This window comes from Balearica regulorum, chromosome 19 (genome assembly GCF_011004875.1).
Source record: "Balearica regulorum gibbericeps isolate bBalReg1 chromosome 19, bBalReg1.pri, whole genome shotgun sequence".
Taxonomy (NCBI): domain Eukaryota; kingdom Metazoa; phylum Chordata; class Aves; order Gruiformes; family Gruidae; genus Balearica; species Balearica regulorum.
The window spans coordinates 12,327,009-12,344,500 of record NC_046202.1 but is presented as its reverse complement, the minus strand read 5'-3'; the positions used below and the strand labels follow the sequence as shown (position 1 = coordinate 12,344,500).

Below are 17,492 nucleotides of genomic sequence, written 5' to 3'. Positions count from 1 at the left end.
TCAGCATAGCTCAGTGAAGGCAGACGTGCATTATTTTTCACATTTCCATTTTCCTGAATGTTCCTGAGATCAAAAGGAAACAAATGCCCAGATAGATATTCATAGAGAGCAATTCAAAACAACTTTTCAAAACAGTTTCTTGTTTGTTATAAATCACCAGCTGCAGGAACAGGACCTCTGAAAATTAAATATATGGGAAAAAAACAAACAAATGAGATTCTGCTTTGAAAATGTAGCTAATCAACGTGGGAAAATTAATGCACAGACACAGTGTTATACATATATATATGTGTGCAGGCATGGCCAAAGTGCCAGAAGTCAGAGTTTGAGTGTATCTGGCATTTGTGATTTGCGTCACCGGTACATTGAATAAGCCACTGCCAAGTGCTCATGTACACCAGCTTATGTGCAACACAAAAGAGACTGTACAGCTTCGATCGCTCTGTGATCAGCCAGATGCCCCGAGTCTCAAACAGCATTATTAAAATATTTTCTGCAAATCGTGCCTGTGTGAGCGACCCTGCTATACAAACAGAAAGGAAGGTTAAAAAAAGGTCTTGAACTGGGAGAAGTGGTAGAACCTCAGCTGCTGAACTGGCCATCGAGACCCACACAGGGCAATAACCTGAAGGAGCACACCTTGGTGATGCAACAGAAATCTTGTTCTTTGGGTATTAGGTTTTAATGGTGATCTTTCTCTGCTCTTTAATCCCTTTCCCCACTCTCTAGTAAAGATCAAAGACATGACATGAAAGGGAATGGCTAAGAGGAGAAGCAGGAGATGGAGGAGAGGGGGAGGATGCTGACAGTATGCTGCAGGAGGTGAGATTTCCCAGAGAGAGAAATCAAGAGATTTCATCAGCCCATGCTGGGAGTAATCTGGCTGTTCTGGGACGAGATCAGTGTATGCTGGGGTGGTTTAGGAAGCCATCTAGCTGTAATTCATTGCTAGTTGTCTGACTTCTCTTAAAAAGATCCATTCAGCATTGCTTGAGGATTGATTCTTCAGTGAAACGACTCCCAGGTATGGTCTGCCAGGCAAGAGAGGCAGAGATGTATCTTTATGCAAACCCTACCAAAAAAAGCTGATGGGGGTACTCAAGGAAGCAGCAGAAACTCCAAGATCATGCAAGCATCTTTGGGCTCATCCCTGGCACGCTGGCGATGGCTGTGGGCAGCGTTATTCCCTACAATGCCAGTGCATGGCACTGCCTGCACAAGTGGAGTTTCTCCAGGGGCTGTGGACCAGGATTCAGCCTCACCTTGCAGCAGGGCGAGGTAGGCACACACCTACGGGGTGCTGCATCACACAGGAGCACTGTCAGCTTCTGGAAACCCTGGTTTAGGGACTTCCTGAGCCACAGATTGTATTTGCATCTCTGCATTTGATAGCTCTTGATCTAGGCTGTTGAACCCATTTTACTTCTGGCACCTATATCCTCTGGGCAATGAGCGCCAGTTTCACTGCGCACCGTGTTACCTTATTGGGTGCTTTAAGGCTTCTAGTTCCCATTTGATGCCATCGTTTACTTTGTTATAAGCAACAGTGAGTCTTTCTTATCTGCCTTCTCCCCCGCTCTCCTGATTTCATATCCTCTTTCATATCCTCTGCTAATCATCTTTTTCCCACATGAAAGTCTCTACATTCTGTTTTCTCAGAAAAACCCCATCGCTGTGATTGTACTCGATACCCTTCCACACTTCTCCCATCTGCTATATCCTTTTCTGAGAAGCGGTGATCAGTGGCGGATGGTAGCTGTAAAAGTACCACAGCCCTGTGCAGCTGCATGACGGCACTTTCTTCTTGTCCTGTGTGTTCCCAGCTAGGTTCTAATAATAACTTGATTTTTACTTGGAAGCGATTCTGCTCGTGTGTGGCATTTTGTGTTACTTGCATGGGATTTCATCCACTACTCCTGCCTGATAACTCATCAATGGGAGATCCTTCTGCAACACTTTGTAACGAGTTTTAAAGCTGACAGTCCTGAAGGATTATGTCTTTTATAAACTTTGCTATCTCAGCTCCTTGCCCAGGTTATTTATGAGCTTGCTGAAAGGTGCAGACAGTTGGAGAACTCCACTTTCCTCCTTCTCCAAGTAACTTTCCTCCATTAAGACTGATCTGCACTTTGTCTCCTATTTTTTAGTCAGTTATTTACCTATGAGAGCACCTTCCCTTTTATCCTTTGAGAGGTTCATTCCCCTAAAAGATCAGCAAGGCGTTGTCTCTCTCTACAAAAGCTGTGTTGCCTCCTCCTCTGGCTTTCACATTTAGCCATGTGCCTACAAGTCAGACCCTGTATTTGAATTTTTAACAGTTTGCTTGGCAGGAAAGTCAGGCTCATCATTCTGTGGCTTCAGCTATTTCAAGCCGATATTGTCCTCAGCTCTTCCTTCTGGCTCTGGGCATGGGTAGCAGATTGCAGTCCACGTTCATGGTTTAGCAGTTTTGTGCCTGAGCCCCTGCACAATGCCCAGGTGAATGATCTGTAGCCCTGGCAATTTGTTACTATCCACTTTAGTGATGTCTTTCAGAAATGACTATGCTGATGACTTGATTTACAGGGATCCTCTGCCCCATGCCCTGAATGGAGATGTGACAGGGTGAGAACCTCCTCAAGCACTTCCCCGCTGATCACTAATGCGATAAATTCAGTTTGCTACTCTGCTATGCTGTTACAGCCCTTGAACATCCCTCTTAGACCTGCGTTACTCCCTGGACCTGCAGAGCCTCTGGTAGCCTTCTTCCTTCTGATGGAGTTGAAAACGTTTTCATTAACAGGCTCTCTCTTTTTCACAAGTTATTCACAGAAATCTTTCCTGCCCTGCCTCACCGTGGCTCAGCTCTTAGCTTTGCTTCCAACTCTCTTCTGATTTCTTTGTCTAGCCACAGCTTGGCTTTGGAAGAATGGCTTCTTGCTTCTGACTGCCCTCTCTGCTCTGCTGCTTGGCCAGCCCTTTTCTGGGGCTTTAAATGATCCCCGTGCCCAAAAGCATCTTATTTTTTGACTGCTTCTGTTAGAATTATGTGAAGAAGATTCTCATGTATATGTTCACTCCTCTTCTGCAGCCTGTGCCAATGCAGTGTATTCTAACCCTAATACCATACTCCTCCTGCTTAGGCACAATTGGGGATTTTTGTGTTACTTGTCACGGGACTTCACGCTCTCCTTACACATAGCATCCCTCCCATGCCACCAGAAGAGACACACTCTTTTCCTCTCTGTAATTTCACCTGGGAATTACAGGGTCCCACTGTTTGTTTGTTTTTTAAACTGGGTTTCTGAAAAGTTTATGTCAAAACTTTAATTTAAAGCCAGGCTTTCTAATTCATCCACTTATATTTTTAGCCTTACAACATTTATCTAGAGGCATCTATACATTTCTCCTTGATCTCCTTGTCTACTTTCTGTGTCCTGCTTACATGGGACTGTCTATTGAGATTGTTCTTTGCTCTTTTTACTTGTTCTCTATTAATTTATGCCCAGTCCCTTTCTAAGATAAAGAACCGATGTGTTTATAACTCAGAGGTTGCATTATGTCAACCAACATGTTTTCAGCTTGATGGCTTTTCTGCATAAGCCAAACTGTCCTCAGTTCCTAATAAAGTTAAATCCTTCCTTTCTATGTATTTTCTCAGTCTTACAGGAGATTCTGACTCTCTCGCTGGTCCTGAAAGCATCCACAGAAGCTCCTGCAGTCAAGTAGACATAGAGGCACACTGCTTTCAAACCCACTGCTCCTGGTAAAGGGAGGTAAGGGGGAATGAAGGCTGTGTGTGCTTGGCAAAGCACGCTGGCACTGGCTCTGGGTGGGTGTCAGAGAGCCTTCCCTCATCATGCCATCTGGAGGTGGGCACAGATCTCGGCCACTGGGCCCATCCACAAACAGAGAGAGCCATCACAGCACGGAGCCTTGCAATGCCCTGGGTACTGTGGCACCCAGCGCCCCACATTAGGCTCATAGGCTTCTGCTCTGGGGCCGCAGGGAGTCCTCCCAGTTTCATTTTGAAATGGGAGTTCAAAGCAACTCCTGATCAGCCTGCCCCATGCCAGGAGAGCTCTCTCTCTCCATGTGGAGGTCCCCTGCCGTGATCCTGGGAGGGCTGCGTCCTGGCGATATCACTGCCCGCCACCTCCAACTCGGGCACATCAGCACTCAGGGCTACCGGCAAACCAGAGAGACATCTCAGCACTGCTGCCTCCTTATCTCTCGAAACAGCAGCGTCCCTCCAGGCCCTTTGAAGGAACTCTTGTATCTGCAGTGTCAGGCTCTTCTGTGCCTGGGAAAAAAAAAAAAAATCTGTTCCTGGGAGTCTGGGAGCCTGGAGCGCTGCACGCAGCCAGCACCGTGCCCCCAACCAGCCTCTCCTTCCCTGCTGCCTCCTTCCTCAGCAGGTGCTCCACCACCAGGAGCCAGGTGTGGTGTAGGGCTGGATAGACAAGCATGGGGAGGAAGTTATTACCTCTGCGGCACAATGGGCACAGTGAGTCATGAGTTTAAGGCCAGCATTTTAACAGAAATTAGGCAGCTAGATCTGTACTTGGTACCTAAATCAAAATGATTTGCCTGAGGACCTGCAGTGAGTCAGTGGCAGGGTGAGGAAGGGAGCCAGGCTCTGCTTGGAGCCAGCACCTGCCCATGCTGACTCGCAGGTTGCTGTATTCAGAGGAGCCTGAGAGAGCAAGACCTGGGAGTTAAACTTGGTTAGGGTCTTTCAAACAACCTCGTCTCAAATGCATTTTCCCTCTCTTAGTGAGAGATGTACAGCAGTTAGGCAAAGGGCCAAACTTTAATTATGTCTGATTTCCAAAAGACACTAAAAAGCAACTCCCATGCAAGAGAGGCAGGTGAGAAATGAGGGATGTGCAAATCCATAAACCCTTTCAGTCTGTTCTACTATTACTACTGGCCACACACACTTCCTTCCTTATTGATTCCAGTTAGGAGGGGTTGGCTAAAACAACTAGAGCCCAATAAGCCTTAACGACAATGACTCTGCTAGTTAGACATCCAGACTGACGTAAGGACACTGAGAAACATGGTTGCACCCCTTCCTTTGGGAGATATTCCAGCTGCTAGAGATGTTCAGTTAAAAATAGCCACCTTATTTCTCATTTGTATTATTTTAGGATGAGACTGCAGGGTTTGGTGCACTCATTAACAGACTTGCTAGTTGTTCAGGCCATCATCTCCAGACAGGTGAGCTCTGAAATGCTTCTGTTGTCAGTGGTCCTGCAGGAAAGCCCACCATGAAGGTACCAGGTCTACTGGCACCCAGAGTACCTTCAGCAAACCACCCTCATTCACCTGCTTTCTGCAAGAAGAGGCAAACACCAGACTTACCCTGACCACCCTGCTGAGATGGGCAGTGAAGGTGGAGACTCAGACCGTGTCTGGGGGTGCCCGTCCCTGAAAAATCAGGAACCGTGCGGTTTCCCTCCCGTCCTGACAACCCCTCCTCCTGCTTTTTCAGCTCTGAGCCGGACTGTGGCACTAAACACTTCCAGAGCGGCCGAGAGCCTGAGCTGCAGGGCAGGGGAGTGCTTGGGATCAGGGGCTGGACTTCAGGTGAGCAGCGGTAGCCAGCGGGATGGCCGTGAGGAATGTGAGCATCACAGGCTTTGGGCAAGGCTGAGTCCTCAGGCAGGAGAGCAGGGTCAGGCTCCAGGGGACACTTTCTTTTCCGTCGGTGATGACGGCTCTGTAAGCTGTGTCTTGGGAGCAGTGGGACAGGGGATGTGCCAGCTGCTCCCGATTGTCTGGTGGCATCTACACTGAAGTCCAGCCTGTTTGGAGAAGCAGAGGTGGCATGAGGGGCCTCCCGGCCTTTCTGGGGACAGGCTGGCTGTCCTGCCTGAGCTGCCTCCTGTAGCACAGCACTGCTTTCCAGAGGCTGCTGACAGTGATGGCTTTTCTCAGTCCTCTTTTGTGTCCGAGCACCATGGAAGCCAACCTTGGCCCCAGAGTATCGTGATTTGCGCTGCCCGGGCCCCGGCCCGGCCCGCCCAGGTGGGCAGTCTGCGTCTCTTCTGTAGTGATGGTGCTGGTGGTGGTGGTAGTGGACATGGCTGAGCACCTGAGGCTTGGCCGGAGCAGCACCCCCAGGCACCATCAGGTCCAAGGATCTGGGCCGCGTCTCCCTTGGTGGCCGCGGCTGGTCCTGGCCGTTGTCCGTGGCGGGCCCCTCCGAGCTACAGTACACGAAGGGGTCATAGTCGCTGCTGAGGGAGCTGCGGAAAGTGGAGCAGCTGCCATGGATGCCCTGCAGACTGACATCCGTGCAGTTCAGCATGGAGTCACTGGAGGAACCATGGCAGGGCCCTGAGCTGGAGTCACTGCCTGGCCCATCTGCCAGGTACCCACTGTGCTCCGTGAGATAGCTCTCCCCAGAGCCACTGCTGTTGTGCTGGTGCCCGTGGCCAGCCCCCCGGCGCAGGGCGGGTGCACGGTGCTGCTTCTGCGCCAGGGCTGCCTTGAGCCCCAGGCAGGGGGGCTGGGACTGGAGAGAACAAGTCCTGTGGGGTGGCAGTGTCTGCCCACATGCCGAGGGGTTGGGGTGCTGCTGGCCCAGCAAACCCGGGGCCAGGGGGGACGGGTGGCTGCAGGCAGGCAGGGAGGTGGCTGGCCTGTAGGGCATGTAGTGGATGGTGTTAACATCCAGCTGGGAGAGCTCTGGAGAGTGGAAGAAGGGGTTGCCGTGGGCTGGCTCCAGGGGGAAGCTCCTGAGGTTCCTCTGAGGATATGCATGTGGGAGGTGGTAAAGGGCATGTCCTGGGTGCTGGCGGAAAAGGTGGAGTCGCCGTCCGGGCTCCATGTCCCGAGGGGCCAGCCTGGAGCCTGCGGCCGTGGCCTGGTCCACCGAATCTCTGGCTGTGGAGAGAGGAGAGAGCATCCAGCATACGTCCCACAGCCCAGCTGTGGTAGCCCCAGCACCAGCGAGCCTCCACTGCACTCCCACTATGGTCCTACATCCCACAAGTGCCCTGCAACTCCTCGCTGCCACCACCAAACCATCCTGACGGTGCTTCACACCCAGCACCTTCCCTGCTGCCTCGACCCTCAGATCCCCCCTCCCTTCCCAGCAGGTCCCAGGACTGGAAACCCCTCCTCTTGGTGCAGGTCTCAGCCAAGCCCAGCGCCTCACTCTGCACTGCAGGGGCTCACACACATGAGGGCCCCTGTCCATGCACACACCATCCTGTACACCCACGTACAGACACATGCTCCTGCTGACGCACCCACTGTATGCATCACCCAAGGGTACACGGACCCCCTCAGCACAACCCCTGCACCCAACGCCATCCCTGGCTGGGAAATCCTGTGTCTGAGCCCTACCAAGAATATTGAACATGCAAAGCGGACACGTGTGGTGTTGTTGCAGCCAGGGGTCAACACACTCCCGGTGAAACTCATGGGAGCACGAGATGATCCGCAGTTCCTAGAGAGAGGTGGAGAAAAGAGGAGTGTAAGCAAGGCAAACCATGTCCCAAGACCTGGATGGGTCCTTCTTGATGGAAGAACCCTGCAGCAACAGCTGGAGACCCATCTTCAGGGAATCTGAATCTGCAGGCAAGTGTCTCCAGCAGGGGCAGGGCTTTTTTGGCCAAGGGGTAGGGAGACCTCCATTGATACCAGTCCTTTCCCAACCCTCAGGAGTTGCTGAAGGAAATGTCCCAAGGGTCTTCCACCCCTGCCAGGCTGCTTGGCTCCCACCACAGCTCCCAGCTGACCGTGACCAGGAAACTCAGAGCCGTGGCTGACCAGCAGCCACTTCCACAGCCTACCTGGCCCTCGCTGAACTCCTCCAGGCAAATGGCACAGACCGGGGCTGAGCTGCAGCTGCTGGCTGAGTCCCACCGTGATGCCTGCCGGCACCTTGCCTGGTACTTGCGCGTGGCCAGCTGCCCAATGGCCTGCATGGTCTGCTGCTGCAAGGAGTCCTGCCAGGGAGAAAGGAGGCTTTAAGGAGAGGCTCAGCCTTACATTGCCATACTTCTCATTGCCCTTCCATTTTCAAAATGGGATTATCAGGAATTTGGGGGTGATTCTCATTTCCAGAGGTGACTTTTTGTCTAACCTGACTTAGCCAGAGTAGGCTTTGTCACCAGCAGGAGACATCTGGCACTGGACATTCAAAACTCAGCAGTGCTGAGCCCCAAAAGGCTTGTCTTTCTATAGGACAAATGGGATATTCTCAAATGTAGACATACATCTGCCTCTGGAAGGACGATTATTTAATTTGTTAGTTTCTACTAAAAATACTAAATATTCTACCAATGCAGACACTACTGTTAAAATCAAGAGCTTGTGGGTCAGCTCTGCAGCTTTGGGTGCTGGGACAAGCTCTGAAAGGTGCTGGGACTGCAGGCTGCAGTGCTGGTGGGCAGCAGGAGGAGAGCAAGGCCACCGCATGAGGGATGCTGCCAGCGCACCTCAGGATGACTCCACGCATCCCTGAGATGCACCTGCCTTGTGGCCACATCTTCAGTTCACACAGAACCACATTTCCCCTCCCAAACTGTGTCCGTTCCTGCCCTTGATGCATTTCTGTTTGCTCAGACACATCTGCTCTGTGCAAGATCCCTACCTGAGTCCTGTTCAGTTGGCACTTGGTGCGGACAACAAAAATCAAAATGATGACAACGACAGTGCTGACCACCGTGAGAAGAATCCACACGTCATAGTCTGGCTGTTGGACAACACAGGAAAGAAATTACTCTTGTGTGGCAGGGGTGGGAATTAGAGGCTAGGCAAGGGAATCTCAATCTCTTCCTGACCATCAGCCTTTGAATACGTGACCCTTGGCCAAACTCTACCTCCTTGCTCTTTACAGGTAAAAGAAAAAGGATTCAGTCTTTTCTGTACATTCCAGCAGGAATGGAATTTCTGTCTTGCAGCATTTCAGCTCCCTAGAGGCCATGGTCTAAGGCAGCACAAGATGAGACAATCAAGGCTTGGTCTCACCTGAAGAGACAGGGAATCCCCTCACCTCACTCGTGACATTTAAGCAAAAGAAACTAAATCAGCTGAAAGGGCTTTTAAGCCTTTATTTGCAGCATGTCAACAGAATGCTGCAGACAGGCAGCTCCTGCAAAGGGCTGTCATCTCCATCCCTGGGGAGGAAAGCTCAGCATCTTTGGGAAAGTCCTACTCCATGGCACAGCAGCTTCAGACCCTCTGATACAGAAGGATATAGAAGGATATAGAAGGCAGTGGGAATGGTGTGTCTCACCCAAGCTGGTGGCTCCTTGACCTCTATCTTCACATGGGCCTCTCTGTTCTTGTTCACAACACCCATGAGAAGCTCAGCATCATGGCCCCTGATCAGAACCACAGGCTGACTCAGACCTCTGGGCTTTCTCAGCTGTAAAGAAACACACACAGTGAGAGATGGTCCAAAACAGCATGAAACAAGGACTATCCGGGCACCCCAGGCACATCTGGTTCCTCCCAATGTTTCTTGCACATACTTTAGAGACTGACTGCCCCCCCAAAATTGCACTATCTTCTATGATGAAATCAGATGGAAGCTCAGAGTTTTGATAAGCTCACCACCAGATCCCCTATCTGTCCTCTTATCTAATACTGGATGCTTTTCATTATCTCTTGATTATTTCAGTGGGGAACCTATTCCTTTCCAGATATGACAGCAGTGTTGGTGGAAGGGACCTCTGGAGGTCTCTAAAACAGTGTTAAGCTTGCAGCAAGAGTATCACCAACAGCATAGCAAGGTAGCTTTGGCTTGAAAACCCAAGAAATCATCTTTCCCCTAAGGTACACCAGGGCCGTCCATACCAGATGGGATGAGGTAATCCGTGACTTCCCAAGGGGAAGCATCCAGCTCCTGGCAGAAAAGCTCAATAACCAGACAATGTCCTTTAAGAGCAGCAAGATGCTGTTCACAAGCTGCTGGCCTGCTTGTGCTGCGTTGGAGATCTAGATGTGCCATGCAGTGAGCAAAAGAGAACAGCACTGTCTGCGTGCATGGATGAGCTGGGTGGGAGCTAACTGTCAAAGCCAGCCTGCAGTATCCTCCTGGGGCCTCCCACTGCTGGTGGCTGGTGGGTCCTGACCTGTGCACATTTTGGGATGGGACAGGGGCACTGCGGTTTAGCTGATAATATCAATGGGGTTTGTACCTGATCAGCAGCGCTTTCATCATCCGTAATGTCAAAAAGGATCGCACGGGCTCCACGCTCCCCCGCCAGCTTTGCCTGTCCAAAAGAACAGAAGCTTCAGTGGACATACATTTTATGTTGTACATCTGTATTAACATCCACCATTTGGATATGTATCTGCCTCCCTGCCTCTTCACAGGAGAAAGAAGCACCTGATGCTTAGATTCAGAAAATAATTTACACCTTGTTTTCTGTACTTGCGTTGAGCTGTAATGCCTGCTCTTGCTAGAGCTCTGTGGTTCATGGACAGATTCTCCCTATAGCTGTGGAGGCAAATTAGTTGGTGTGCTTGCACACCCACAAACCTAAACACCAAGTGCCCCAGCTGTCTGTGCCATGTGCCCCTTTGCTGCAGAGCTGGCTTTGCTGGGGAGGGATCTGCAGCCCCATTCTCCCTGCTGACCACTACGCAACCCTCCCATCCCAGGACAGCAGAAACCTCTGCCAGTCCCTGCTTCTCACCATGGCTGCCCAGCCATGGGCTGTCTGTGGGCCTGACTCCTGTACACATTGCTCTCCTTGATCCCTGTCTCCCACATCCATCAGGGAGAAGCTCAGGCCATGCCTGGGCTGCAGGTCAGGTCTAGGATTAGGAGTAGGATGGCTTTTCACAGCTACAGTTCGAGTCCACCATCTGTTGCAGTCTGAGGAGGACAGCTTTGAGACCTACCCAAACAAATAGACATGCCACCCTGGCGAGGTCAAAGCACACTGCCTGGAGGACCTCACGGGGTCACCCCCGTTCTCCCACCAACCCCTTCGAGCCCTCCAGGCAGGCAGAGGCAGCCTCTTGTGAAAGGGAGACGGGAACGTGAACAAAGTGCAGGGCTGGGCCGCTGTTACTCATGCGGAGCCCTTTGATCTGCGCGTCCCCGAGCGCCTGTGCAAACAGGGAGCTGCGGGAGCTGCTGCGGCAGTTTACCCACTGCATTGCCAAACCCCAGCTCAGGGGCCAGAGGTCAGTGCCGCTGCTTCCCAGCTGCAATATGAAACGCAGGGCGCTGGCTGAGTGAAGGGAAGGGGCATTCCCGGCGCAGAGAGCAGCGGTGGAGTAGGTTCAGCTCCATCCCTTGCTTGCAGGTGCTGGTCACCTCCACGCAGCTCATCAGGGAGGAGCTGGGTGACAGAGGTGGGTGCCTGGGTCTGGGGACAGGGACGAGGACGTGAATGGATGTGCAGATGGTTGGGCAGACCATGGAGGTCAAGGAGGCAGGGCGGAAGGCTCTGAATCGCTGATAGGATTTGACACTCCTGGGTTTGGTATACCAGATGGGGAAGCTGTAAAAGTGGGATCAGAGGCTTGGGGCAGGGATCAGAGACTGGGGTCCTGCCTGGGATCAAAGGAGCCTTCAGGTTTGCCACCACCAAAGAAGAAACAGGACTTTCAGGTAGTGACTGCCACTCGTTGGAGCCAGTCAAGCTTTGATGAACAATGAACAGCTCTACAAAGATTTTATCCTGCTAAAGACACCAAGGATGGGGAAATGAACAATTGAGACTGGACAAGTGACTCTTCCCAACATCTTCCCAACTCCTGTTGCAAAGGACACAACTTTTGTTCAAGCTATTCGTAACCTGCTTCCCACAATCATTTTCTGAGTGCTTGCTGTCTTTGCATCAGATCTCTTCAGCCACATGGCACAGCTGACCTCCCTCTTTGAGGACTGAAAGACTTTTGGTGCAAATACGTATTTACAGGATGATTTAGGAGGTTTCAGCAGTCTGTCAACCAGACTCGTAATCAATGGTCCACTCAGGGGAAAAAATACACCAAAAAAATTACAAGTGATGTAGTAGAAAGAAAAATAAATCACTTTGAATTGATTCCAGGGGTATTTTCCATGCCTTTCTCTCCCCTTGCAGACCAGACACCTTCCCTACTGGTTTTAGCTGCGGATGCTGAAGCAGAACTAGAATTTAAGAGAGGAGGAGCAGAAAAGTGCATCAGGTGGCTGGTGGAGTTATCCTCATGCTGGGCTGGAGGGGGCTGTTTGTGTGCACTGCTTGGCTGGGTGACAGCTAAAGCAGAGGTTATGATAACACTTTGCACATGGCTGTCTTTATCATCATTGATATAGCACTGTTCAACATGCAAAGCTCCACCGCAAGAAACACATGCCAGGGAAACAAGGCTCCCACTCCAGCAAGCACCAGCCGCATCCCACAGCAATATCTCAGCTTTTGAGGAGAAGCGTTGTCCAAGGCTTTTGAGTAAGATATCTGTACAATGCTGGAGGGAAGGAGCTTGGCAGAGGCTTCAGGGGGATGAAGAAGCAGACAGACAGCATAGAGGACAGCAGTTGTGGGTGGATGGAAGCACCAGGGTACAAGGCAAAAGGAGGATCCTGGGATGTGGCCGGCTGAAGGAGCATCTGCCTGTATTTCATGGCCAAACTAGTCCTATTTGGGGAGAGAAGAGCTGTGAGCCTCCCCAGGTGAGGTCTTGGAGCAGGACTGCCTGCAAGCAGGATGGCAACTGATGTCACGCTCAGCTGGATCTCAAAATCCAGTGTTGGATTCAGCTCTGGGAACAGTGCAATGATGACTTCAGTCATTATGGCCAGTGACCTGTCGCTCTATCAAGTCACGAGCACAGCAATGAACTGAGGGGTTTATTTGCTTTGGGGGGGTTAATGGTCCTGGAGAAGGGATGAAGGCTAGTGAGGATGACCACAGTGCAGCAGTGCAGCAATGCAGCATGTCTTCTCCTCCCTGTGCAGACCTTACTCAGCTGATTCCTGGACTCAGTAACACACTGGTACTTCCAGTACTGCGATCAGAGACTCAAAGATTAAGGACAAAACTAGCAAACCAGTTTTTAAACCAGTGCCCAGCTGTGCTCCCTCAGGCACCTGCACGGCCCTTGCTCTCACGTCTGTCACAAGCTGCACTGGCTTCATTCCTTATCCCACCATCCTCGCACATCATTTGCACCCACAGCTGGGATGAGGCCATTTTCCAGATGCGAGGCAACTGATAGCAGGTTGATAATTCCAGCACACAAAGTCCTGGCTTGTGCTAACAGCTGGCATCAGCTCCAGAGCAGCAGCAAACCAAACTTAGGCTTCCACCCTGGTCCAGAAAGGGATGAGCAGTGCCGCCTGTCTGCCCACACAGCTGGGGGAAAGCAGCCCTGAGGTGGCAAAGCCATCACAGCATCACATCCCTTTCCTCACTTTTGTTGCCACAGCCTCTGAAAAAAACCCTGCTGTGCAGGAACAACTGCTTGGTACAAATTTTGCCTGCCCCCTTCAGCTGAGCCACAGGGAGGACAGAAAAGGTCCCTGTCTCCAGCATGTCACCACCGGCAGAAAGCAGATAACGGGTGGCATCACCTGAATGCAATCCAGATAAAGCCAAGAAGAGCTAAATGAGTTTTTTTCTGTGCTTGTGGAAAGTAACACAACATTTAGTAGAGAGACAATAAAAGGATGCAGTGAACCACTGAAGGAAAAGCTAATGTTAGCCTTATCCATGCAGCTTTATCAGAGACATAAAGATTTTAAGGCTTAAAATGACCCTCGTTCCTACCTGACTTCCTTATTACCGGAGAATTGTACCAGTGACCTAGCTTTTGACACAGTAACTGCTGTTTCACTAAGGTACCTCTTTCACAGGAGACCTGATCTAAGACCTCTGAGATCTCCCATGCCTTTCCACAGCAGATGGTGGCCCGCACTGTTAACGAGTCACGTCCCACCACTAGTTCGTCTGGTTTGCGTTTATCTGAACTGCTCAGCGCTGATTCTTCACATGCCTCATCCAGTGAAGTATTACAGTATTATTTTTAAAGATAGGACCACAGAAGATGTTTTCTGTGTCCATGTTTTTGCACAGGACAGAGGACGTAGAGAAACACAAATCCCCCCAACAGGCCAGCAAGCAATGGGAGGCTGCAAAACAGGAGGGGCATGAGGCTGCCAGGCAGTAAAGCGTATGGGATGCTGGGGTAAGGCCTGAGCATCCCAGAGCTGTCAGGTTAGGGAAAACTCCACACCTTTTACAAAGCCAGGCAGTGCAAAAAGGAGGGATGGATGTTGGGGACAGCATCTCTCCCAAAGGACCCCCTCAGCTGAGGACCCTGCTCTACCCATGTCCTTTTGTCCTTCCAACAGCTCTTTCCTACCCTGCTGCCTCCTCCCGCTCTCTTTCCTGCACCTGGGTTCACCTCCCAGGTTGGTGACATTCAGGGTGGTTTTGCACATACCTTGTTCGCCAGTGACAGGCAGGGGTTGGGATCCCGATCCGGCTGTTCAAGCTTGACAATGGTGATGAATCCCGATTCGGTGTGTTCATCCTCGCTGGTGTTGCACAGGGACAGCGGGTGGGACTGCAGGACAAAAGCAAAGGGAGACTCAGATCTTGGGACTCTGTGCTGCAAAGGGTTGCTCAAGCCCACTGCAAACTCTGTGCCTTAAGGACCTGCCCAAAGGGTGTGGGACACCCCTGTGTTGGGCATCACCTCTGCTGCTACATCCCGTGGCCCTGTCCGAGTGTCAGTGGGGCTTTGAATGCCACAAAAAAGCAAATCACTCTTAAAGTTTTGGTCCACTAGGAAAATGCCCAAGAGAAAGGTGGAGTTTCTACCTTTCTGGTGGCTGCACACAGGTCTGACTTTGTCCCAGTCACAGATATTCAAAGCCAGAGCAGCTCATGAGACCACAGCCCTTCATTTCTGGGATGAAGCATCCCGGCAGTGCAGATCCCAGTGCTGCAAGGACTGCCGACATCCTCCACAGTCCCGGGGTGCAGGACTCACTGCCTGCAGCCAGCTTGCTCCCTGCCAGCCGCTCTGGGCCATGCGAAGGGACCACAACAAAAGCAAACTTCTGGTGCCCTCAAAGATTCAGCACTTCTTGTTTCTCAGCCACCAACTCAATAACTTTATAATAAGTTTGGAGAGGAGAAGCCAAAGGAAGGAGTGAAAAAATTGAAAGCAGGTAGAGAAGTACCAGGAATGAGAAAGGAGAAGAAAAGATCCCAGTAACCACATCCCCAGTGAGTCCTGGAAAAATGTTCATCAGCTTGAGCCAAACTGCTGGCAGAGGGGAGCTGAGACGGGATGGGGTTGAAGCACTGGGTCTGGGTATACACCTCTGCGGAGCATCTTACAGAAGGGGACAGAACCTGTTGGGCTCACCCCTGCCAGCGGCACTCTGGCTTTGGTGGTAAAGCCCAGTGGAAGTGAGCCTGTCCTGCTGGCAGCTGCACCTCATTCCTGTGCATTCACCATCATGATGACATCCACTGAGTGCTGCTCAGATCCCTGCCTCAAAAGTGCGTAACTGCTGCTGATTTTTCAGTCTAGCAGTGGAGAGACAATGGTCTTGTGCTAGATGGCGGGAGGTCGAAGGAAAGTGCAATTTGGCTCTTGGCTCCCTCTTGGCAGTCCCATCATCTTGCATGAGCCCTCTCAGCTCTTCCTAACAGAGCTGGCTGGCTCTGTGACCGAGTTGTGGTGTATGAAGCACACAGGTTATGGTACAGAAAAGCCTGTAAATACTAAGGTTGTTGGACAGCTTTTGTTACTGCATCAGTGTGTGGAAGTGTGGGAACCAAGCAAGAAAGCTCAATGTTATAAACCAGGATGACTAGGGCAGGCTTTGTGTCTGGTGTCCATCCAGAAGCATGCCTGGAAAGCTTGCCCACCCTGCAGGCAATCCTGCAACAGCATCCCAGTGCTGTAAAAAAAAGGCTGTTGTTTTGGCAGATTTAAAAATGGGGAGGAATTGTCAGAGCAGCCCAGGGACAGCCCACGCTCTCCATCCGCACTTGGCCATGCCCATGCTGCCCCTGGGGCTGTGGCAGCGTTGCTCCTGTCCCCAGGCTGCTGCATATGCCACACAGACCCAGGGCACCCAAAGATGTGGGCCCACCCCTTGATGCAGGGCTGGCAGGAGCTGGGGAACGGAGCAAGCCGGAAACAGCCAGATGATGTTTCTTCCTCCCTGCCAGCTGCTTATTGCAAAAATCCAGCTGTGGGGGAGATAGAGAACAGGGCTCATTTCACCTTACTTCAGCCACGCCGATGTTGCCTTTTAATATCCAAGCGGGTTGCAGGAACAGGTCCTTCAAGGGAGCATGGCTCACCCAGGCTGTTTTTAATCATGTTCTTCAGGAAGAGATGCGCTATGCCCATTTCTTGCTGCTGACAATAAAGGAGTGTAGGCGATTCGCTCAGATGCAGCCATTTGTATGGGAGCCTTCAAAATCCGAAGGAGACAAGCTGCACTTCTGCTCACTTGAAGATGCAAAATGTTCTTGTTGGCCCTCCTGGGCACAGGGAGAGGAGACCTCTGCCTGTCGGAGCCCCTGCAACCGGAGGCATTGGGGTGGACAGAACTAAAATTTGCAGGGGCTGTGTGCTCCATGCTCGGACCTGGTCCAGGTGCAGGTCGGAGCATCCTGCCCTGCATCTCGCCACCAGCTCAGAGCCCACCGTCCCTGGAACCAAGACATGCCGGTCTTCACCCCAACAGCTCCAGCACAAAGCCCCCTGGGCTGCAGCAGGAGCTGCCACCGCTTGGTGGGGCTCTTGGCCGGATCCTGCCCCTCCCCGCCGAGCCGCAGGCTGAGCCCCGCCGGGGGCTGCCCCGGGGCCGCCGCCAAGGCCCCCCCGGAGCCCGGCTGGAGCCCGGGGGGAGGCTCCTGCCGGAGCCCGCAGCTCCGTTATCCCCCATCCCCGACCAGCCCCCCGTGCTGACTGCCCACCCTGACCCCGCAGGCATCGGGGTTTCCCCGGGAGGGTCATTTGCAGAGATTGCCCCCTGGATCGCATGGTTATGGCCATTAGAAAAGCACAAGGCAGGCGGTCACGGGGGTGGTTTTGTGCAGCCCCTGCTGTGATACAACCCGGCACCAATTCCGAATGCACAAACACGCCGGCACTGCAAAGTCAGGAGGCACTACAAAATCGTAGTGCTACATTTTGTAGCAGTAAGTCTTGGGCTACAGAACAAGAATAGGTCTTACAAAAGCCATGGCAGAGAGTTAAAATGGTGAGGATTTAAAACAAACCAACAAACTCACAACCACAGACATCTGCAAATTGCCTAGATTTTGAGGTAGGTAACACCTGCATTCACAGGGATATAAAGAAATCAAAACCCCAGACTCTCACCTAACCTTCAGGAGTTCGGAGACTGAGGTGTGAGAGGTGGCACCACGAGTGTGAGCTAAAACATAACCTGCTACACTTCAAAATATTGCATGGGGTAGCTTGGCACTGATGAACTGCTGTGTGCCTTTCACTGGCAGTCCCTCATCCATCTTTCTCTTGGAGTCTTCCTCTCTAATCCATGGTAATATTAG

At 51.7% G+C, this 17,492-nt stretch overlaps 1 protein-coding gene across 1 annotated transcript in view; it reads right to left on the bottom strand.

The window, feature by feature from the left end:
* Window positions 1–17,492, bottom strand: part of RNF43 (ring finger protein 43) — a 60,907-nt gene that overhangs the window by 3,868 nt on the left and 39,547 nt on the right. The window contains exons 2-8 of the mRNA XM_075771703.1: window positions 14,389–14,511; window positions 10,143–10,217; window positions 9,236–9,367; window positions 8,591–8,692; window positions 7,788–7,943; window positions 7,339–7,441; window positions 5,347–6,873 (exon numbers count right to left, since the gene is read on the bottom strand). Coding sequence (XP_075627818.1) covers window positions 5,347–6,873; window positions 7,339–7,441; window positions 7,788–7,943; window positions 8,591–8,692; window positions 9,236–9,367; window positions 10,143–10,217; window positions 14,389–14,511 — 2,218 coding nt within the window. The remainder of the gene's footprint in view (window positions 1–5,346; window positions 6,874–7,338; window positions 7,442–7,787; window positions 7,944–8,590; window positions 8,693–9,235; window positions 9,368–10,142; window positions 10,218–14,388; window positions 14,512–17,492) is intronic.